Genomic DNA, 23,066 nt, shown 5'->3' with positions numbered 1-23,066 from the left:
GATTCTACAGGTTTTACGGCCTGAGACTAAGGGCCTCCTAAGCCCCTTTTTAAAGCAGAGGTCTGTTACTGCTGTAGTGCTGGTGCCTGCATTCCAAAGCCCTGTGATCTCCAGCAGCAATACTACTGCTGCTGCTTGTGGCTGCACCTTTCTAGTCCATCTGCTGTCATGCCTAACCACACATGTGCCTTGGCCCCGTCTTAGAGATTGGTTTCATGGGGAAGGTTGTTAAGACAGAGGATGTGAGCTGTTAAGCTTTCAAGCTCTGAGGATTTTTATTCTACTAAAAAAAAAACCCCAAACAAAACGCTTGCCTGGCACAACTGCCATAAAGTTAGCCCTATTAAGACCACACGCAGAACATGCAATCCCACTACCCTGACGATTAGTGCCACACGGTGTACCTCTGCACGTGCAAACCAAGTTAAGCAACAAAAGAAACTTTTTATCAAAATAGTTTATTAAAAAACCAATAAGAAGCTTCACTGAAGCTTGCTATTCTCAAAACAGAATTATAACATTATCGCAGCATTCAACACAATCATAATCCACATATAAATATAATACTATATAGCTCCTGTTCGCCTTGGCCAAGTCTTGCCTGCAGCTGCACTGACACAACCCAGCCCTGCATACTTTAGTTGCGGAACCTGTTCCTCCGGGAACAGAGTTACATCCCTTCCTGGCTTCACACTGCACAGCGCTGTTTCTGTCTGGAAGTTGCACAGAAACCCAACACATCTCTTTGCAGCTAGAGGCAGTTTACAGAACACACAGAGTGACTGATGATGGCAACGCTGGTTGATGTTTAGGAAAAATAAATACACAACCAATTACTCAAGTTGTCAGCACTGCGCAACTGTACAGAGCAGCTTCTGTTTACAAGAAGGAAGCTCTGCTCTGACCTGCTGCGTTGCCACCTCGGCAGCGGTGGCAGGAGGACTCTTACACCACAGAGTTTGGTCTAATGCACGGAGTCACCCCTCACTGCAGCACTTGCAGAGGAGCACACTGCCAGCAGCTGGCTGGTGCACTTCTGCCATCCCCTCTGAATGTCCTCCAACAGCATCACCCTTTGCCATCAGCTTTGCCCAAAGTCAGTATTTGTCCTTGCACCACAGCAAACAGACTGAGCGCTCAGTATCTCAGTCTTTCAGGTCAGGACAACACCATGAGCTGTGGCTTGTTTCCTCACTAGCTGAGAGGCTTCTTCTCGCTCTTCTCCATCACTCATGTCCCCTGGGCTGCTCTGGTGATGGGCCTCTTCTTGCACAGCTCCTGATAGAATTCAGATTCCAAAAACCGTGGGTATGAGTTATTCTCCATTAAGCTGTAAACTCTCTTCTGTGCTGCACTGAAGCAGGTATGTGTGGCTTCTTGAATATTCTGCGCAATCATGTTCTTAGTTTGGAAGTCTATGTTTATCTGAAATACAAAAAAAAACCCACAACATTTATTCCTGAGCACTGAATTCAAGTAAGTAAAATACACCATAAGATTTCTGAAGAGGAAGAGAGGGAAAATCCTATTACTACAGGATCAGACTAATGAAGTTTTCTGTTTAAGAAAATTCTTCCTTTACAGAAAGCCCGAAGTAAATCAGATATAGTATCTTTCAGTGATAAAAATCAAAGATGTTACAGGTGTGAAGTGTGGCTGTTGGCTTTTCCCAGTTAAGATGGAAACCCTCTGAAACACTGCTTGTGCCGTTTTCCAGCTCAGTGAAAAGGCGGTTAGGGAGAGAGTTAGGTTCAGGCACAGATACTAACAGTGGGGTACGTACAATGCAGGTTGGCATTTGTATCTTAAAGAGTTCAGAGAAGTAAAGAAAGGCTTTAAGAACTCATAGAACAGGGCACTTATATTTAAATAGGTTTTCTTTACCTCTTTAGGAGCTTCCTTTTCAATGAAGTCATTGTAGATTTTTTTTGCTTTTGATGTCAGCTTCTGGGGTGACTTGGTTTTCTTGAAGTCCTCACAGGCCAACCAGAACTCGATGTTCTCTTCACAGAACTCTGACTTCAGAAAAGCTCGGAAAGCAGCGAGACCATCTAGGGAAAGAAGAAAAAAAAATACACATCAATTAACTAATTCCGGAATCTTGAATTTACCCATTGGTCACATCTGTTTCTACCAAAACATTCTGCTGTATTTCTAGTCTGGTTCTTTCAGCAATATCATAGCAATAAAAAAAACCACATTTATGTATGCAAACAAATTAACACTAACAGCTTGACAAGCTTTAATTTGAGTTAGTCATTTTTTAGGTAAACACAAAAAAAACCACCCTAATTTCTGTCTGTATATTCCCTTTTGTGATGCCTGCAGAGATATTAAAACCCTCTCTCCCCAGATGGGATCTCCTGTGTTAAACTTCACAGTGGAGTAAGTATTTGACTGTGCCACAAACCTCTGGAGTATTTTTTTTTTTTTGCAATGGAAAGGATGACTCAAGTTCAAAAAGCAAATGGTAATATTTCTTAATCTCCTTGCTCTGCTCTTGAGTGCTTTTCCTTGTAGGCCTACAGTAAAACCCCGAGATCATTGAACTTCTGTGTTGCAGAATCCTTCACAAGTTACTTGAACGCATTTGTCTTGGTTCAGCAGTGAGCTCAGGGAACAAATGCACTTTTCACATCTGGCAGAGCCAAGCTGATAGGTATGGTTTTAACTACAAGGTTTACAGAAAACAAGTCCACTACAATAAAGTATTCTTGATGTTTTACTATTACTCTGCAATTTTTTTTTTAAGGGCACTTCTATGAATTTTGGCTTTTAACAGTTTAAAGCATTTAACTTTCAAGACCAGAATCAAAGCTATTTACATGAGAAAGGTACAATGCTGACATGCAAGGAAGCAATCTCTTACAGACATATAAACTTCACCCTTTCTTTGCTCTTCAGTGTTACTTTTTGAAGACAAACTTACATTTATTAGCAAGAAGTTCATCAAAGGCTTCTGACCACAGCTGGGCTTCTTCAGGGGAAGGTCTGCATAAAGAGATGGGGAACATTAGACTCCATTGCTCAAGCTTTACTGTTTTTGTACAACACTTGAGCTGTTTAAACAAAGTCTCTTTTTCATAATTTACCTGAAGTAGGTGCGGTGTTTCCCCACTTTCTTAGATTTCATTTTAGTGGAATTGGAGGAGTTCTGTAGGAAGTAGCTCAGTCTCGTTTTCCAATCTTTAATGCTGGAAGAACGAAGAAGACAACGCACGTTAAAAAATGACAACTGGAAGAGCTTCAGCCACCAGCCCTTTTACTGGCAAAAGCTGCAAAAGTCTTCCTGATGTTGCTTTTTCGGTTAGTCACCCTGAGCATCTGTCCGAGGGCAAGAAAACGATCTTCCCCTCGCTTCTGTCAACAGATGTGCTCACTAGCCAGTGGCCAGCGTCAGCCAAGGTACAACTGCAGGCAGCAGAGGTGGGCAAGCCACCCTGCTCCCACTGATCCTAGCCCTGCAGCCCGCTCCCCCCCCCCGCCAGCTTCGGTCTCGGCTCGGCGGCTAGAAGCCTCCCCCTGGAGGAACCCCCGCTCCGCCCCGCCCGAGGCGGGGGGACGGGACACTCACATCGTCCTCTTCATCCTGCCCTTCTCCGCCTCCTCCGCCTCGCTGCTGCGGGGGCGGCCGCCCCGCTCCATCCGCCCGCCGTCGTGCTGCAGCGCCAGGAAGAGCGCGCTCTGCATGGCTCGCGCCGCGCCGCGCCCCGCACCGCACGCGCTCCCCCGCCGCCGCCGCCGCCCGCCCTTATAGAGCCCTGCGGGGGCGGGGCCAGCACGCCCCGCCCCGGACCCCGCGGGCGGGAGGGCGGAGGGGACGGGGCTGCGCGGTGCAGCGGGTGCGGCTGTTGCTGGTGGCCGGCCCTGGAGGAGCTTCGCCTTCCCCCCGGGATTACGTCTCTTTTGTCCTTTATTTTGTTTTTCCTTTCTCCCCACCACCCCCCTTTTCTTTTTTTTTTTTTTCCTTTTTTTTCCTCCTTTTTTCATTATTGCGTTTTTCCCTTTCTCAACTTGCCCGTGCTAGTCGCCTCCTTGGAAAGCTTTTAGCCGGTGGCACTGACGTCCCTAGGGGAAGGCGCCCGTCCCCGCAGCGCTGGCAGAGGTGGCTGCATTTTGTGTTCCATCAGTCAGAAACCTGCATTTCTGCAGGTATTTTTTTGAAAGGAAATAACAGGCTTTTGAGTGTGGCCAGTACACGGGAAAGGAAAATGGAGGACTTAGCCAAGTTTCTTCAAAAAACGAAGCAACCATCAGTTTGAGTACATGGTATTTTTGGTGTCCACCTCTCTGCTATTCATCACTTTAATGAGCTGTCTGCACATGTGTTTTATCTCTGTATAGTGTTGCCACCTACCAGTGAATTGTATAAATTACTCCCAGCACACGAAGCTGAAATTGCCATGACTTACTCCAGCCTTCAGCTTGTTGAAAAGGCCCTGTGGTCCATCTCAGCAGTGTCCAGCTGAAGGGTATCATGTCCAAAGTATTTGGATTTAGGAATCACGTGAGTTTCTTTTTAACCTACCCTGCTTTTCTGCTCTTTCCTGTGCGTGTGTCTTCCTTTCCACAGTACTCTACAGCATGTATTTTTCTGCCGTAAAAAGCAGTGCTCAGAGAGACTGTTTGATTCCCAAAACACTGGCTGACTTCAACACAATTGTGTAGCATCAAATGTCTGATCTTTTTAGGTAGTTGCTGTAGTCTTACAACTTCTCTCCTTGCCGAATATGCCGAAAGCTGTGCAAAGGCATTTTGCTTTCAATGAGATGCATGGAGAAAATGAACGCCATTTAGTTTGCGAAGGCATTTAAACAAGGATGCTTTTCACTGGTGTTGCTGTAAGTTCTTTGCAGTATATACTGATGGTCTGACAGGAAAATAAAGTTCCATGCTCTAAATTTTACCAAATCCCTTTAAATGATTTTTGCAACAGGTAGCTCTTAGTCTTGTATGTAGTACGTACAGTTTTTAATGGGAAATTATTACGAGGGTGTTACCATGGGAGGGAGGAAATGTGGAAACACTAACAGAGGTAAGGCTCTAAGTGCTGTAAAGGCATCAGTTCCAGAAAATTTACAGGGGGGGAACTTGCCAAAGAAAAGACCAGGACAGGCAGTGCCTGGGTGATGGATGGAGCTCTGCTGACTCCCTTCCAGGCGCTTCCATCGTCACTGGCTTTGAGTGCCAGGGTCAGGCGAGCTGCGCAGCTGCGAGTGATTTGGGCAGGAGCTTGCCAGGAGCTGCTGAACAGCCTGTAACACGGGCGAGGATGGGAACACTCTCTGCACGTGCGAAACTCCAAGCACACAGCCTCCTGGCTTGGGGGGGCAGGCTGCCTTGCCTGGGAGTAACAGATGGAAACTCAGCCCTGGGCCTTGCCCACAGTAGAGCCTCTGTAAGGGATCAAATGCCCTGCGAGGGGAACAGCACATTCTCATCTTCCACCTGACTCGTAGGAGATTTCCTCCTTTTTGATGCTGATTTCAAGTTTCTTTCACCTTGATTCTCAGAGTGGATTGGGGGAAAACGTGCCCAAGAATAGTGGGAATTGGAAAACTTCAAAGTCTTGTAACCTACAGTAAAGTTTGGTTAAGCATTTACCTGTAGCACACCAGAGGTCCTGCTAATGTTTGAAGCCTGACAAAATGTTTTCTTGCTGGTCCTGGAGGAGACTTGCCAGGATATTCCCAGCATCTGCCAGGTCATAAAGCTGGCAGTAGTCAGCATATGGAAAATTGCAGCATGAATCACGTATTTGTCTGATACTTTTTATTTTAAACTTTTTAATTGCTTCTTTCAGATACCCATAAAAATGGAAATGCCAGTCAAGGAAGATGGTTATAACATTCGTAATATCTTTGAACAGCGGAAAAAATAGTGTTCCAGGTGGAATTGTGAGGTTAGATGGCCTTATAAAACATACTTACTGTAACATTAGGTTTAAAAATTATTTATATTAAAATTGAATTTTATTGCCTGCATTAAGGTATATTTTTAATTTACATTTTTATTATATTTTTAAAGCCTGGATATCACTGTCTTTTCAGTAAAAGAGAAACTTTACAAAATACTTTCTCACTTCATCATGCTGTGCAGTGTGTTTTGTGGCTACGATGCTAACCTCTGCCAGCCGGTCAATCACACATCGGCATGATAAAAGATATTTTCCATTTGTGTTTAAAAAAACAACAGAACAAAAGCATCTCACCTCAAACGATGTCATCAGTGTACTGTACAATGACCCAGTCAGGCCTGGGATGGGGGGGACTCTTCTGGGGGGAGGGACGTCTCCCCCGGGAGCTGTAGGTGTGCAGTCCCGGCCGGCTGCACCACTGGGCACTGCCTGGAAGAGCATTTGGGCTCCCTGAGCCGTTTTAGATACACCAAACCTAACTATTACTTTGTTTTACCAATTTCTAGTTTTTCAAAGCAAGGATGGCAAAATGGCTCAGTTCGTTAGCTCGCCTTCCTGAGGTGGGTCTGGTTTCACACAGATGCTGCCATGCACTGACTTGGCAAAGGGAGATTTGACATCTCAGCCCTGTCCTACACCGTCTCTTGCAACATCATTTTGAAAATTTCAGGAAAATTAAGTATTACCACTTTCCGGAAAAGCCCTGGATTGCAATTGCAGCGCAGGTGTGTTGGCATAGCACGGTGCATAACGCTGCTGAAAAACAGGTGCCTCCATCTCAGGATGCCTCTTGTTGGGAACAGGGCTGTAGGGTGGGCAACCTGCCTGTGTGGCTCAAACCAGCGTCGCGACCAGCTCTCTGGATTTGTCTGTGTGTGAGCTGGCCTCCGCTCTTTCAAAACAGTGAAGCTCTTGGTAGCTGAGGACAAATACAAACATAGCACAAATTCTTTTCCTTTACATGTTTCTTAAAGCTTCAATCTATTTCTGTAACACTAATCTCATTGTCAAGGAGCAAGGCCAATGGAAAGTGAGGCGGGGGGGGAGTCTATAGCCCAAACTTTGCTATTGAAGTCGGTGAGAATTCGCTATTGCCTGCAGTGAAATCTGATGTCAGACATCTAATGACACAAGCTCTCACCCTGGAGATCACACTTCTCCTTGCAGAGGCTTTCTTGGGAATGTTCTGTTCTTTTTCTGCTTATACAATTCCTGTGAGCATCGGTGATGGCTGGATGTACAGAGGACTATAACGTATGCAATAAACAGCCAGGATGGAAGATGAGGTTTTTTCCATCTCGGTTACGTTATGTGTTGCAATAGCTGTGCTGATCTTTTCCAAGTCCCTAGTGAGTAGTTGCTCTCACTGCATAATACTTAAATCTGCGTGTCTGCATTTTCTGAAATGCCAGTCCTCTTTTCTTCTTTTTATAGAGAATACTTGGATGGTAGGAAAGAACACATGAAAAATGGTTCCAGAGACTTTATAGCTGCATTTCATAGAGCCAAGACGGGAGATTCTGCTTTTGCATCGTAGCTCAAACCAAGCATTAGAGTTATTTGTTATTGAACCTTTGTTGTCTTTGACTAGCTGAAAAAACATATTCAAAAGAAGGAATAAGATGTTGAGCTATATCTTTTTGTTTTGTGATACATATTGCAAATTGCACAGGTGCACTTTCCTGTATTTTTACAGTGTTCTTTTTTAATTTACAGCTGTACAATCCTGGTGCTGCGTCTGTGGGATGGTTCATGTAAGCATCAGAACAGGAGATCAGCAAAGAACACCACCGTGCAACTTATAATAGCGTCAACGGAGCCTCTGTTCTTACCTCTCTTTTAGGCTGTATCTCCTCTGAGGCACAGGGGACTGATGTATTTGTACAAAAGGGCACAGAGGTGCCCAGCTACGGATGCAAACGATGTGCTTCTACGCTGTGCATTGTTAAATAATAGCAATCGTGCATGGTATGTATGGTAGGGCGCAATTTTCTGGATGAGTATTATAATTGCCACTCTTTCTGATATTTTTGTGTAAGTGAAAATGTTCACTCGAAGCCTCGGTCTGATTCTAATTCTGTTCATTGCATTCTGCCTTCCGAATCCCTTTTACAATTTCAATGGCATGTAGTGTGTGTGGGTGTTGTTTTTTGGGCTTTTGGGTTGTTTTTTTTTAAATTGCTTGAGGCTTGTTGAGGTGAAGCTGTTGCATTCTCTGCCTTCGGCCCTGCGGGCTGTGCCTGACTGGCTGTTGTACTTCCCCCAGCGCTATTTTCCAGTCATGAAGCTGAAAACATGCAAATCATAAGAAGCCATAGCTGGATCTAAATTTAGCACTGCTGTGGATTAACACTAGGACTGGATCAATTAAATGTTCAGTCTTAGCTAAATAGAAAATAAAATATATCTCATTACAAATGGATCTTGTTTCACTTAACAGCCAAATCCTCTGTCTATGTAATGTATAAACTAGACAGAGCTCTCTGAGAACTCATCATTCCCAGCCCGCAGCCACCTTGTTTTACGTAAACACCCACATTAGTTTATAAAAGTTCTAAAAATAGAGTTGAAATTTATCAAAAAGTGGATAAACTGGGACTATATGTCTATTTGCAGTGTTGCTGTTGTGTGGATCTATTCATCTCTGTTACAGTGACACTGTTAAAAGAATATGAATCTAGGCATTGAGCAGTCGATATTGATTCCACCTCTACCCGTGGACATTTGGAAATGTTCGTTTTTAAAGGGGAGATACTCAATAACGGCTGGCGGGAGTCAGAACAGCAGGTTCCCTGAGGACCCTGGGATAACTGTCCCACTCATGCAAGATCTGCTTTATCCCTTCTGCAAAGACAAGCTGAAAGGATACTCGCTAATATGGTCTGCATTTTAAAGGACAGGACATTCTCATATTCCTTATGTCTTTTGTCAATACAGAAAGCAAACAGCTTAGCAAGAAGCAGTGTATTTTGAACAATGACATTTTCTTAGCAGATACTGGCTGGGTTGCACCATCTCGGGTAAAGAGATCTGATTAATCTTGTTTGAGGTTAACCAGGTGATACAGAACACTGGCTCCGTGTTCTGTTCAAATTGCAGTCTATTTTGTTTCCCCTCCCAAAGGCCGTATTTGTTAACCCAGGTATGCAGAGGGACATTAAACAATCAAATATGTTTGTTAAATCTGGACGTGGGCACCATCTTTATCGTATTATCTGCATATAACACGGTCGACACACAGTCCTTTTGATGACTTCTTAATCCATGTTAATGAAACTCTCTCTAAATGCCTAAATGGTATTAGTCAGATGTTGATCTAGGAAGTCTCCGTGGCTCACAAATCAATCCCTTTTACAACTCCTACAGGTGAATCCTGTCAGGAGCACAACAGTGAGAAAGCTGAAGATTACAGAGGAGCATAGAAGTTTTTGCACCACCTAAAAATTTCAAATTTTTGAAAATAAGCATTTCCTTTGACGTGGAGATAAAATGTCAGTCTTTCCTATTTCATGATGGGCAGAAAAGTTTAAACAAAACCATTTATTGGAAGAACCTGATCTCCATGCTGGGTGGAACCAGCAGAGGTTTAATTAGACTTTATTAGTGAGAAATAAAAACACTAGCAAAATATAAAATTTGTCAGTGGAAATGTTTTCATTTTCTTAAAAATATGTTAGGGTGGTAGTTTGTTTTTATCACTTTCAGTATTGCAGTATAGGCTTTTCTGTGAAAAGCAGAAAGGTAATGAATGTCTGTCAGAAGTGGTAAAGGATGCACAGTAATGGAGAGGAGAGAAAGTAATATCTGCGCAAATCTACTTATAAGGCAGCCTTATAGCCTTTCTACTTATCATATTGACAAAAAAATCCCAGAGTTCGTAAAGTTAAGCTCTCTGGAGTTAGAAAAGGCCAGAATGAAAGTTTCCTTTGCAATATTAGTAATCGCATATTTATCCAGTGGCACCCTGATCTACTCCCAGAGTGAAGGCTGGGAGATAAATGAGGGACAGGGTGATATTTGTCTGGCTTCATCAAACTGGGGAAATTCCCTTCGGGCTGGTTAAGGAGTACACTGAAGAGGTCAGACCATAGCCAGGATTGGACTGAAGAAGGAGACTGTTTTGTAGGTAGCCTGGGAGAGAGATGTAGCCAAGTATCTTGACAGATTAGTCATTCCCTTAATACCAAGTGTTGCAAAATAATGTCTTAATCCTCCAAGTGCATTGGTTGTAGGCAGGTACATTGTTCCCTTAGAACATTTTTCTCATCAGCGATTAGTTCAGCATTCAAAGAGGTCTTCAGAGCAAAGCAAGTCATAGCTGGTTTTCGGTGAATCATTCCACGTGGAAAATAACAGTCCAAACTTCTAAAATATGTGAATAGAACGATAATGTCACTTCTTGTATTTAAATGTATATTAAACAGGTAGAAGGCCACAGAAATTAGGAGAGACATGCTCTGCTGTTATTCCAGCGTTTGACTTACTCAGAGCAGTTACTGTCACGGCAGACAACAGTGACAGGTAATTCTTCATTAAAGAAACATTTTCTGGGATGTTTACGCTGCTAGGAAACGGCAGTGCAGGCCTGTACATTACCATGGGTTCTACTTAGAAGTCTATGAGGCTGCATATAACTCATTGACTATGTTTTGGCAAGCTCTATTTTAAATAGATGGTAGTTGGTTCCACACTGTGTCACAGCCTTCAGTTAGGAGCTGTGATGAGACCTCTACATCAATGTACTCAGTGTTTTTCTGCTTGCAAGATGATGCTCCTCAAGGATTGCTTAAACGTCATTGTAAAATGAGAGTGAGAAGCCTTAATTAACAAAAGTACCAACAAAAATTTAAAATTTCTTCACTGACCATAAATACTAAAATGTACCAAATAGATAATTAAAATAAAAAAAAAGGAAATTGGGCCAGTTCTTAAAGGATGGGGTAGATTAATCAATCAATCAATCAGAGGTGTCAAAGTGGAGAGTTGAATTTGTCTGTGAACAGAGTCTTGTCTCCAAGTTTGGTAAAGATCTAGAAATGCTGGCAAGCTGCGGAGCCACCCAAGGATGTTGGTCAGCTCATTTGGAACCTCAAAAGACGTCACAAATCCTGACTCTTACTATCCCCAAGCTAGGATGAAAGACAGCAATAAAGTCCTGGGAAGAGAGTGATCTTCTAGCATGCGCCTAGAGAAACAGGGAGGCAGAACAAGAACGTGTCTCCCCAGTTCACACAAGTGGCCAAATGTTGCCTGAGTCCAACTGTGGATGCTTCCTTCGCTTTTCTGAGGTGCCACCTTGCAGATCAGCATTTATCTCCTGGCTTGTGGTTTCATTTTAGAGAGGAACAGCTACTGCTCATCAGGTGCGTTCTCTGTGATGTCAGCTGTGATTTTAGCTGATCCTTTTAGTAAGCTTTTCTTAACACCAAACTCTTCTAAAAATGAAACTGACTGTGTGGCACTTTCTAAACAATCAGTACTTTTTCTGATGTCTTGCTCTGAGGCGTGACATGAGAGCTGCAGTTGAAGTTCTGAAATGCTGAACTTGTTTTACAGCTAACATAAAACTAGTGTTTAGTTGCTGTGGATTTTTATTTTTTTTTTAAACCAAGTTGTTTACTTAATCTCTTTGTTTTAAATAAGTTCAGTTTTTTGGTAGCTTTCCAACAAAAACTGTTATTTGAAGACTGAGGCAACATTCCTGGCAAGTCTGGAACTTAGAAAAAAATCAGGGGACAAGATGGCTTAGATTAACTCTCTGGGATATACTCGAACGTATCAGGAATCATAGGAAGCACAGGTAAATTACAAGGAGGAATGGAAAGAAGAACAAAAATTATCTTGAGGAAATTACTCCCTGCTGTGTACTATACCAATATCCACTTAATAACTAATGCCCGCTGTATTGATTACCTTCCGCTTGCTTTGGCTACAGGAGAAGCGAGGGCAATTTCTTCCATGTATTATGGCATTATTCCTCCTTTGCATAGTATATTTCCTTTATTTCAGACAAATACTCCATATACAGTTAAGAGAGATTAATTTCACATCTGTGGACAAGCCTCAAGAGTGCACTGCAGGAGTAACAGGAGCTGTTAGTTCTAAAAAGAGATTTCATTTTAAACTATCATACATGCCTAAAGGCCAAATTAGAGCAATTGTACAAGCACAAAGTTATGGAAGAAAGAATAGCCACTAAAAACTCCCAGGACTCCAGCCTCTAAATTGGACAGAGGTAGATTTTCCAGCATTGTTCAATTAAGGGTCTGTTCGAAGACACTCAGATCAAACTACCATTATTTTCTTATTCTCTCCACGTCACTCAAGAAATAGCCCAAGTTTATGCGGGGCACTGTGTTTACTCTGATGGGAAAGAAGATCAGGCAACGAAAAAAATCACAAGAGATGCTTGAGTTTGAAGTGCCAAAGCTCCTGTGGTGACTCCAAGGCTGGAGCAATGATGGGACTCAACAGCAGAGAGGGTCCCCCATGCTGCTGGTGACTTTTTGCCCCCCGTTTTTGTGGAAGCTGCTCTAATAGTAGCAAACTATTGTGGTTAGGGGATTTATGCACTTTTCTATTAACCTCAGCTGAAGGGGGAATGTGCGCAGTGAATATGAGGATGATACATGTCTTGATACACGTAGGGAAAATGACAGTGTTTACTGAGAAATTCAGAGCTTGTTTGTATGGAGAGAATAGCAAGTGAAACAAAGACGAACATGCTTAATCTCCCTGGTTCCTAACGTGCTTCATGTTTAAGTGCCAGCTCTCAGAGGTGAATTAAGATGTATTTGTAATCAGATCTGTAACCTCTCAACTATTTTTAAATGTGTGTTTCAAAATATGGGAAAAAAAAGAGTGTAGGTGTGCAGAAAATACTGTGTAAATTGAATATTAACTTTGTTATCATTGTGTTTAATAAGTAAGTGCTTTTTTATATTACTGTCATTAATGACTGATGTTGACATAGCATTTGGCAGCAGTTTCTTAGTACCATACTTCTGTTGCTGCTGGTAAGTGGTAGAGAACATGGTTTCAGTCACTACTTTGCCTAGCTGACTTCATTAATGGCCTGCAACGTAAAGGCCTGAAATGTTAAAAAATATGTTCATCATATCTGGTTTTCTTGACTTCCCTTTATATACAGAATGCATCTTAATTGTATTTTCCTTACATATTTAATAGGGAAGGGGTGGACATTTGGAACTGGGTGCAGAATCGACATGTGAAAAGCCGCTTGAGACAAGAGGATATTTTTGCATTGAGAGTTTCTATGTAGGTGGTTTGCAAGTAACTGGAGAGTCAAGAAGGATGTGGTGGTTTCCTCTGCTGTAGTTACTGCTTCTTGGGGGGTATTACACAACTACTCTGTATGCATCATACAGGCCTACTGCTTTGAATGTTTTTTACTAAATCTTCTGTCTGCCCCATATTCTTTAATTTGCATCTATTAAAACTAGCAAATGGAGAACTGAAACAAAAGGTTATTTTGTTACAACCCAAAACAACTGACCTACTTTTGTTTTCTTTCACAGTTTGCATTTACATTTATAATGGTATTACTAGCTAGCTCATTTTCTCTTCTGATGGGCTGTATTTTCAGTTATAATTACAGCTGAGAAATCAACAGCTTTTTATTTAACTACATCCCTCTCCCACCTTTTTTTTTCTCCCTCATGGAAACTACTATTTGGGGGGAAAAAAAGAAAAGGAATCTAGAAGTCCGAAGTCAGGCATATATTTCATTTGCATTAATTCCACACCTTGTGGAAGCTGGTGACAGGCTCAGGAGGGCAGAGATCAGCTCTCATCTACTGAACCTCTAAGTAATGATCTATGGCCCGTCATCGGAAAGATTTGTTGCTGTTTGCCCAAGTTCTGCTATTTCTCCTGGCTTTAACACCCCCCCCACCACACACCCCTTTTATTTGTTTTGGACTACCCAGGTTTCAATCATCATTTCTCCCATTTTGCGGTCAGTATAATTTCTGTTGTTGGGATATGTATTTATTCATTTACGGAAATATGGTTTATCACACTGAAGTGGCAGGACTGTAAGAATCCAGTCTGTTAACGGACTGCAAGATATTAAGTTGCTTGCAAATATTGTAGTTCGTGTCCGTTTTTTTTTTTACATATCGTATCTCTTGCAGGATACATAACTTACCATTGCACGTCTTGCTGGTCATTAAATGCTTCTGGGTGAGCTCAGATGTGACCAAATGGTCCCCAAACACTGTTGAGATGACCCTGAATCAAGAAGGTGGTTTCCTGCCAGAGAACTGTGGCAGGAGGAGGGAGAGGAATCTAGTAAGATTTCTCTTTGCTTGCGTGTGTACTTGCTTTTTAAGTTTCAGGCTGAAGAATGAACATAGGTCTGACATTATTACAGTGAGTCCCTTCTGAGCTGGAGAAACCAGATAGGGGAAGTCTGCCTGAACAGGTGCAGTCAGACCTGCGGCGGGTCTGCCTGTAGTTTGGGCTTGGCAGTGGAGCTGTGTTACCATGATGTTTGTAGTACTGAAAAACAGCGTATCTCAGCCAGAGCGCAGCCTCATGCAGGCATGGCAGTGTGGCTTTCCTGCTAGATCTGGCTGACATCCACCCAGCTGGCAGCACAGGCAAAGCCACTCTAAGTCTGGCTGGACCCCCTCTGAGTAAAGCAGCCTTTAGAAGTGGACAGGTCATTCCTTGTTCTCTATAAGCCTCCATTTTCCCTGGCATGATTGAAAATCTACGTATTCACTTATTGCAAATGCTTATTCAAACACATTTATGCCCGGAAAGGGAAGAGATTTTATCAAGGGGTGAGAAACAAGCACTTGCCATTCTGCATCTGTGCTGATCACTGTTTATCAGCTCCTGTAACAACACTCAACACGAGACTGCATTTTGTGTGAAACAGCACAGGACAAATCTCCCACGTAGATACGCTGATTTACACCGGCAGGTGACTTGGCCCGCAACTGCACTTGCTGCAGATCTCTCCCTGGTTGCAGCTGGCTCTCACCCTTGCACAGGCTGAGGCATCCTCAGGCCGATGGGAGGGGAGAGCTGGGTAGCCCCAGCCCTGCAAGGGCGGGAGCCCGCTTTGGTGCCCATGTCATTTTCAGACAGGTATGCACCGGGGCTGCGCACCTAACCCCTTTTCTTCTGCAGAAAAGTCTGCCGGTGGCTTCCTTCTTCCCATGTATGAAAACCTCAGGCTCAGCAAACCCTTTAAAGTGATGCTGGCAGTTGGGAAGTAGCCCTCTGAATGACAAGGCTGAAGGTTTTCTTTTCTGTGTATTTTAATTTTTATTATTTTACTTTTAACATTTTCTTTCTACTCTGAGAACTGTGTATTCAGTGCTGCTGTGATTGTAACTTATTTTTTCCAAATCCTCAGTGAAATAGCAATACTGGTCCAATGTTTTAAGCTTTTACAAGCAGCAGGTCATTATCATTTACAGTTGCTCAAGTTTGAGAGCATGTTTATTTATAAATATTTACCCAAAGGGTAAAGAAACGAGATACTGGGCAAGTTTTCCCTAATCTACTCTACTGACATGACCAGGTTGTAACATGAAGTAGATTTACTGCAATTTTCCAGCTCTGTGGGTTCTCCTAGGTAAGGAAACCACCAATAAGCAGCTCCTAGTTGTCCTTTGTGCCAGCAAATGCACTGGGAAAAATGGGAAATTATGAAGTATCCTGAAAAATTGTGGGTGTCTATGTTGATTGCATCATAGCTGAGATTTATCACCACCTACTTTGCTCTGGATAAGCTGCGTGTATCTGGTCCAAGGACTGGATCAATAAGATTAAATAGTAATCGAGTCTTAATTACTAATGTTACAAATTATATACTAGTTTGTATGGAAGACTACACAGGGACAACACTTGCTGTGAAGAGCATGTGATGAGGTTTTTTGATCAGTTTAGTTGGTATCACAAGATTTTTAAATCATAGGCAGCTGGGTACTAAATCATGCAGCTTCATTGTCTTTTGCATGAATAGGCTATCTCCTTTTAGTGGAGTAGCGTTTACTCTCTGTGTTTTGTCTCATGCCTCTTTGTCATTAATTAGTGAGAGTTTACACACTCAAGGACTTCTTTTCCTTAAGCTATGTGTAACCTTTGAATATTTTCAGCCATCGACATAATACGTTGGGCTTCCTGCGTAATCCAGTTGCTGGTTTTAAATAGATACATTTCTTAAAAAACTTTTCATGAAGCAGACTCCAATGAACATGAAATTATCCTCATCTACAGCAGAGCTCAATTTGGACTGGAATGTTCTCAGAGTGTGATAACAGCATTTTGTGCTCTTTGGAATTTAGGATAATTTTAGAGAGAGAGAGAGATTGAGAGCTCCAACGATTCTCTTTCTGAAACCATTTTGAGGCGAGATCCTCTCTAGATAGAGACATCCATTTGCGTTGTTTACTTCACCACAGTCACCCTTTGCTCAGTCATTACCAGGTTGTTTTTCATCAGCTCCTGGATAAATTGAACTTCTTCTCTGCTAGTTCCTTAGTTACTACAATACCAGCTTTCATGACCTCACAAGACATTCTCCGTTTTCTAGGCACATATTTTGTGAAATACCATAACACCGCTTTTGCTCCTGTTTTCTTTATCCATTTTTTTCTAACCAGTTTTTAGTCAGTAGTTAAATGTGGATGCCCTCAAGAAACGTTGCAAGTACTCAAGATGTAAGACAAAAGCTTTGCTAGGCAATTACCATTTGATGCTTAATCATCACCCTTTTTGGAATATCATGTTCAGAACCATTTGAAAAATGTAGCAGAGTTAAGCATTCCATGTTATTTTGTTTCTTGATGCATGGGGCCTTATGGCATATGCTGTTGGTTCTTGACGAGAGCAGGCTGGGATGTTCATGGGCAGTAGGTCTCTAAATGGGTGCTAAAGGACAGTTGTTTTGGGCTTATCTAGCTGGAGCAAGGAGACGGTGCAAAGAAGGAAAATTACAATGATCAAAGGCATGAAACTAGAACTGGGGGTCACTTGATAAAAGCAGCAGGAGACCAGTTAAAACGGAATACAAGCAAGTATGTCTTCAGCCAGCAGGTAGTGAATATCTAGAACTTGCTTGCACAGGAGGCTGCAGAGATGGGGCAGTCATTGGGTTCAAAAAGTTGTTAAACAACACGGACAACAGATCCACAAATAGATGCTGAAAAGGGTGAAGATCCTTTAATATTCCTGATGTAACAATAGTGAATGCTGAGTAACTGTGAGGGGAATGGGGCAAAAAAGCAGTTGGTTTCTTGTGCTCTCCCTACTTAGCTGCTGCTGCCACCACTGGAGATGGACTACTGGGCTAGATCAGGCATTGCTCTGACCCACTGTGGCATTTCATACATCCTTCTAAGTTTTATTTATTGCTCAGACCACCACACAGTTAGGATTTAAAGCATTTACCCCTGAAAAGTCTACAAGTAAGGACCTTGTATGTGCACAAGATTTTCCTAGGCTCAGGCCTTATACTTTATTTGGTTAAATAGTACCATGAACATTTACACAGCTATATAAATAATCACATCCAGTTAGTGCTGTCAGCTGAGCCAAAGTAGAGATTTTAAGTGCCAAGGACTTAGAACATCTCTTTCTAATTTTACCCTGTCTCAAAGTATGTTTAGAAGATGAGGTATAGATAAAATCAGATAAGCAAAATTATTTAGTATTCTGCCACTTGTAAAATGTTTATCAGTTAAAAATGAAAGAGGTGAGAAAAATAAGTTAATCTTTTACAAGAAACAAAACCATATCTAATGGCTGGGTTAGGAGCCTGTGTTTAATAAGTGACAAGCAATGATTACAAACAGTCCACACTGGCTGTTGACAGACATCCTGTTTTTGTCGGTTTGTGTGTACTTCACAAAGAGATGCTACCTGCAGAGGTAGCAAATCTCCACATGTTGTCTTAGCTGTAGCTAATTAGCTGGAAGATGGGTAAAAAACATGAATGACTAGACTGAATACTGGAGCTGTTTGGAGATGTTCCAGCTGACTGGTTTTCTGGTAGAAAATGCTGATTCTTCCAAATGAAAATATTTTGACAGAATATCTAGTCTTGATGAGACTATCATTTGTGCTCCTTCCAGGCTGTTGTCCCACTTTGCCAGGCTCTTCAGCAGTCTGCCAGGCAGATGGTATAGAGGTGAGCTCTTTGCCTCTTCCTCTGCTCTATGTGTGGTGCCTTCTGGCTGGTCTGGGCACCCGGCTCACTGAGCTCACACCCTGGGGGCATGCAGCCAGTGACCATATCTGTTCTTCCAGTCCCATCAGCTGACTACGTTGGCTGTCCAAGTCTGCTATTCCAGATGATATTTCTTCATATATTTGAAATATTTCACAGGTTGGATAGAAGGTAGCATCTTGTTTTGGCCTCTGAGGTGTACAGGTTCTCCATCAGAGAGATTTATTTTGTGCCTGGTAATTTATATCTGTGTGTCACGGATGTCAAGACTTCGCAACATACAAGGCAATAAAAATGTTGAGCTCAGCAAGTCATATTCCAGGAAGAAATGTCAGCTGTGAACTTCATGGAAGTCAAGACATTACCTCAAGGAGAAACAGAGAAGTCACTGATGTTTGTTTATCACAGCATAAGGACTAACTTACCCTGGTGGTGGGAAGTTTGTATTCATCTTTGTCTTTTCTGTAAGAAAACTACTGTACTAATAAGGAAGGAAGGAAGAAGAAAAATGGGACAATTGCTAGACAATTAATTCTTACAAAAGAGAAAAAGTATGTTTACAGAATAATGTTTATGTTATGGGATGGAACAACCATTAGTGAATTTAAACATGAGCTGTTTCGGTCTCTGTAACTCCCAGACGTTCCTGCTGTTAGAAGCCAGCTCTCCCTCAGCCCTACCACTTGTGCATCCTTAAAAGGGATATGCAGTGATGTGGCTTCACCTTCCAGCTAAACAGATCAAATGGTGATTTGCTTCTGCAAGGAGTGGTCTTGCTGTTTCTCCATGTGCTGGGTCTAGTGCTCATATGACCTCTGGGTGCGATTCAGCTGGCTATTCCGGTGCAGAACTAGCACTTTTTTCACTCGCCCAGTCACTATACCTGACATGAGAGAAATAACGGGAAGAGGGTTCAGGGTAAAGCTCCTGTCAGTGCTTCTCTGCGTGTCACACTGGCTTGGCTGCGTGGCTTTACACCCTAAGGAATGCGTAGGTTACCCCTTTGTTCTGGAGCAAATCCCATGCCTGGAGTTCAGGACACTTACAAAAGGATTCCCTGATGGATAGAAGTTCAGGAGGAAAAATAGGTATTTTGTGGATCAAATGACTTCTCCTTTTTAGCGATAATTGGTGAAATAAGAATGAAGCCAGTTTTTAGAAGTGTGTGTTTTAACAGAGAGAAAAACAGAGTTGGGTTGAAAGATTGGAGGTGGTCCCATGGCACAATGTTTAATATGCATCTGGAATCATGCCTTTTCTCTTTGTTTTCCTTGGGACTTTGTAATTATTCAGGAAAAAAAAAAATAGGCCAGCACAGCATCTAGATGAAGCAAGACATTGTAAAAAAAACTGTTTTGTTTTTTTTTCCCCTTTGAAACATTTCCTTTTAACCCTGAACTGATGGGCATTGGAGAACTATGTTATTATTCCTTTCCTTTACAAGAAGAACACACCAGTCTTTCCCTATTTCTGATCAGCAGATTTCACCAAGGATACGCATGACATAAGATACTTTTCTTTTTTTTTTACATTATATGTGCTAGCAAAATATACTCAGCACAGTTCAGAGTACTTGTGAGACGACCAGGTTTTGATCTTCAAATAAAAAATATGTCTGTGCTTTCCAATTTATTTGTCCTGTTTATTGACCTTTTTAAAGATAACAAACTAGCTCTCAAGAATAAAGCAACACATGAGAAGTAGTGTGGCAGGAATCCCAGTGCAGTGCAGCCTATACAGATGTTGAAAGAAAGGCTGTCAGCCTTAAGCTAGAGTTAAGAAGAGGGCTCAGTGTAGGAAGGCTGACAGTACTTTTTAAATGGATCACCGCTGGCCAGCAAAGCTGTAATAGTGTCAGGTGCTGGTGAAGAGTTATGCTGCATTTTAGTTGATAGATGGAGTTGGGGGTAGTGCTCGGGTCTGTAAATGTGAACTTTGCATGGCCCAAAAGCTTGGATAACAGAGTCTAATAGGAGATGAATGTTTTTGTATACATATTGTATGGGCTGCCTTGGTGGGCTGAATACTACAGACAAGATCGTGGATAGTTTCAAAAAACAAGTGCCTAACATCGCATCTTGTTCAATGGCACAGGGTTTGTGGTTGCAATGAGGCCTGCTGTGGTCAAGTTTCAGTGACAGTGGCTTAGTTTTAGTACTGGTATGCAGTCTTATCACGGGGCACAGCAAGTTTGTTTGGGGTTGTTTGTTAAAAATATAAGCAATCTACTTCTGCAGTGAAGTTTCCAGTTTTGACGTTCTCACATGCCTTTAATCCCGGGGAAGGGACAGGAAAGGTACAAGCCCCAGGAGGCAAGCACATCTTACATTTTTAGAAGGTACTTTGGAGAACGCGTTTGCATTATTTTGGTTACATGCATTCCAAAATTAAAAGCAGTTTCACTACAGGAAGATGTTAAAATAATCCAATCTCATCTTGAAAAAGTGGAAAATGAACTTCCCAGTATGATATTTAAAGGGTTGCTTGTATTAAATGATCCTGTCTCTTGCAGTGCAATTTCAAAAGAATCAACCTTCTTAGGAACAGGGGTAAGATTGAAAAAAGCAGAGAAAGGATGGCTGCCAGAGCTCCTTTTTCGTCAACGGTTCTTCTTGCAAGTTTGCTGGGAAAGAAGCAAGGAATAATAACAGGAGTGTTGATCTACGTTCCTTTTCTCCAAATACGTTCTAAGAATAACCTAAAAAATATTCTGTCTCTAACCTTGCAATGGATGTTCTCTTGCCCCTCCAGGCCCTCTCCAGCAATGACACAACTGCTGGAACAGGAATAAGATCAACTCCTTATCTGGATTTTTTTTTTTTAAACTAGAAATAGATTGTTAAAAGAACAACTTGAGACCAAATGTGCTCTGAAGTATTTTGTAAAAATGCTAGCTTTGTGGGGTATGCGTGTGTGAAAGTCATAAGAATATGCTCAGTCTTCTAGGATTTTTGCTTACTAACTTTAAAAAGGAAAGAGGTGCCTCAGAAGGTAAGTAATCTCAACAACTATTTGCAGACATTCCCACAAGGAAATTTTTTAGTGCCTACGAGAATATGAACAGCACTATATAATTTTGTTTCTACTGACTATATATTTTGGCTTGGCTTTGGTAGTATAAACATTGGAGTTTTGGTTGGTTTGCTGTAAATAGATGCCGTGGGGATGCTGAAAATTCAAAAATGCATTACTTCTGTCATGTGTCATTTTCTTCTCATGTAGGACAGCTACCAACCAAGTTTATTTTACTGTATAGCTTTGCTACTTAGACTTACTACAAACCAGTTCTAAAGTTGCTGAAGGAGCCTAGAATGACCTTCTCCTAACAGGACCCAGTCGTGAGAACTGGGCTCCCCATTCTCAAAAAAGGATATCTGTTGTCTAATTTCCAAAATGCTTGTCTTCCATTTCCCTCATAATTGCGTAGGAAACTTTTAGGAAACATTCTGTGTCTTGAATCTCATCTTTTCTCATAACTAGATGGAACAGGCTTTATAAAAGTATCTTTCAGTGGGATATTGTTTGAATAACAGCTCTCTAATACTGGAACAATTTTGAAGATTAAACACATTGTTTAGCTCAGTTTATTTTTCGCATAGTTATTTAAGACGGTAAGTTAGTATGCTTTTGTGCAAAATGATCATGTTCACCAGAAGAATTAGATGATCCCACTTAACATCTGTATAGTTTATCTATAAACAGGAAAAGCAAATGCAGAATTATTAGGAGGCATTGTCTTGTTTTCTTCACACAACTCTAGTCTGAATGCCAGAGACTTCTTCCTACCCAAAGCCCAGGAAAGGCTTCTTGGACATGAAGTGCATGACAGTGGCTGTTTTGAAATTAAAAAAATTCTTTGATTTTGGTATGCAGGCTCAGAAATTCAGAAGCATCAGGCGGATAAGGGGAGAAGGAAACATTGGGCTGCATTAAAAAAAATAGCAATAAGCCAGAGTCAAAGAAGTGGCCACGAAGGAAACTAATTTAAAAAGAAGCCCAAACAATAAAAGGTCACGATGGTTTGCAGCAGGAGGTGCTCTTCTGTACCACAGGATGCTGTCAAGGGTGGACATGGTGGAAATTCTTCTTCCGTCTTAATGAGAGTAAACCGTCACAGTTAAGCATTGTCTAAGGTGAGAATTGCTTGTAAGCCTACTGCCAAATAAAAGTACAGCAAGGAACTGAGTGGGCTTTGCCATTTCTGTGAGAAAAACCTCCTGGGCACGTCCCCGCTGTGCCGGGCAGGGCTGGCTGGGGCTCTGCCCAGCTGTGTGTGGACATGGCCACCTATGTTCCTCTCACTTCTGAGGCCATGGAGGTAGGCCCACAGGCCTCTCGGGCCTGACCCCTCACCGTGGCCAACTTTGTGGCCATTGTAGCCTTCCCAGCTCGCCTCCCTCGTGGGAAAGGGACAGCCGAAGAGGGCAGGCCCCTGCCACTGCCCCAGCTGGTCCCCCGTGCAGGTGCCCAGCCCTGCTGCCCCCATGGCTCCTTCTGTGGGGCCGGTGGCCTGTGGGGGAAAGCCTGCACCAGGGGGAGATCACCATGGAAGGAAAAGCTTGTATCTCTGTAAATATTCCGACTTCAGCCACTTAAAAACCTCTACAGATGAACAACACAAGGAAGGGTAAGAATACATGTTTTGGGCAGGAAGAAGAACAATTTATTCCTTCATGAGAAGCCAAAATCAGAGTGCGCAGGGTGTATCACAGGTACAGTCCCCATTGCCGGGCCGGCCTGGAGGCAGGGGCTCCCGCACCGTCAGAGGGGTGCCAGGCCCCACTGTCATGTCAGAGCTCCCGCTAAAACCTCTTCAGGGAGATTACTCTTATTAAGGTAATGTTACCTTAATGCTTGAGCATTGAACATAGAGCCCTGATGAATGATCGTTGCAATAGGGGAACTGAGCCTCTAATTGCAGCCTGTTCACAGATATTTTCG

The 23,066-nt window shown here is 42.4% G+C and overlaps 1 protein-coding gene and 1 long non-coding RNA gene across 3 annotated transcripts; one reads left to right on the top strand and one right to left on the bottom strand.

Annotated features, from left to right (window-relative positions):
* Positions 1-439: 439 nt before the first annotated feature.
* On the bottom strand, positions 440-3,841 carry RGS2 (regulator of G protein signaling 2). Its single transcript, XM_074597730.1, has 5 exons — positions 3,575-3,841; positions 3,093-3,194; positions 2,930-2,991; positions 1,885-2,051; positions 440-1,425 (listed from the first exon to the last, which is right to left on the bottom strand). The coding sequence occupies exons 1-5, from the start codon at positions 3,688-3,690 to the stop codon at positions 1,231-1,233; spliced, it is 642 nt and encodes a 213-aa protein (XP_074453831.1). The 5' UTR covers positions 3,691-3,841; the 3' UTR covers positions 440-1,230.
* On the top strand, positions 3,802-8,335 carry LOC141747468 (uncharacterized). Of its 2 annotated transcripts, XR_012588742.1 has the most exons (3): positions 3,802-4,507; positions 5,804-5,902; positions 7,634-8,335. It is a non-coding gene; the product is annotated as an uncharacterized LOC141747468 (long non-coding RNA). The 2 variants fall into 2 exon arrangements; XR_012588741.1 differs by lacking the exon at positions 5,804-5,902 and having other exon boundaries at positions 3,814-4,507.
* Positions 8,336-23,066: the final 14,731 nt, after the last annotated feature.

This window comes from Larus michahellis, chromosome 8 (genome assembly GCF_964199755.1).
Source record: "Larus michahellis chromosome 8, bLarMic1.1, whole genome shotgun sequence".
Taxonomy (NCBI): domain Eukaryota; kingdom Metazoa; phylum Chordata; class Aves; order Charadriiformes; family Laridae; genus Larus; species Larus michahellis.
This window is presented reverse-complemented; position numbering and strand designations above follow the sequence as displayed.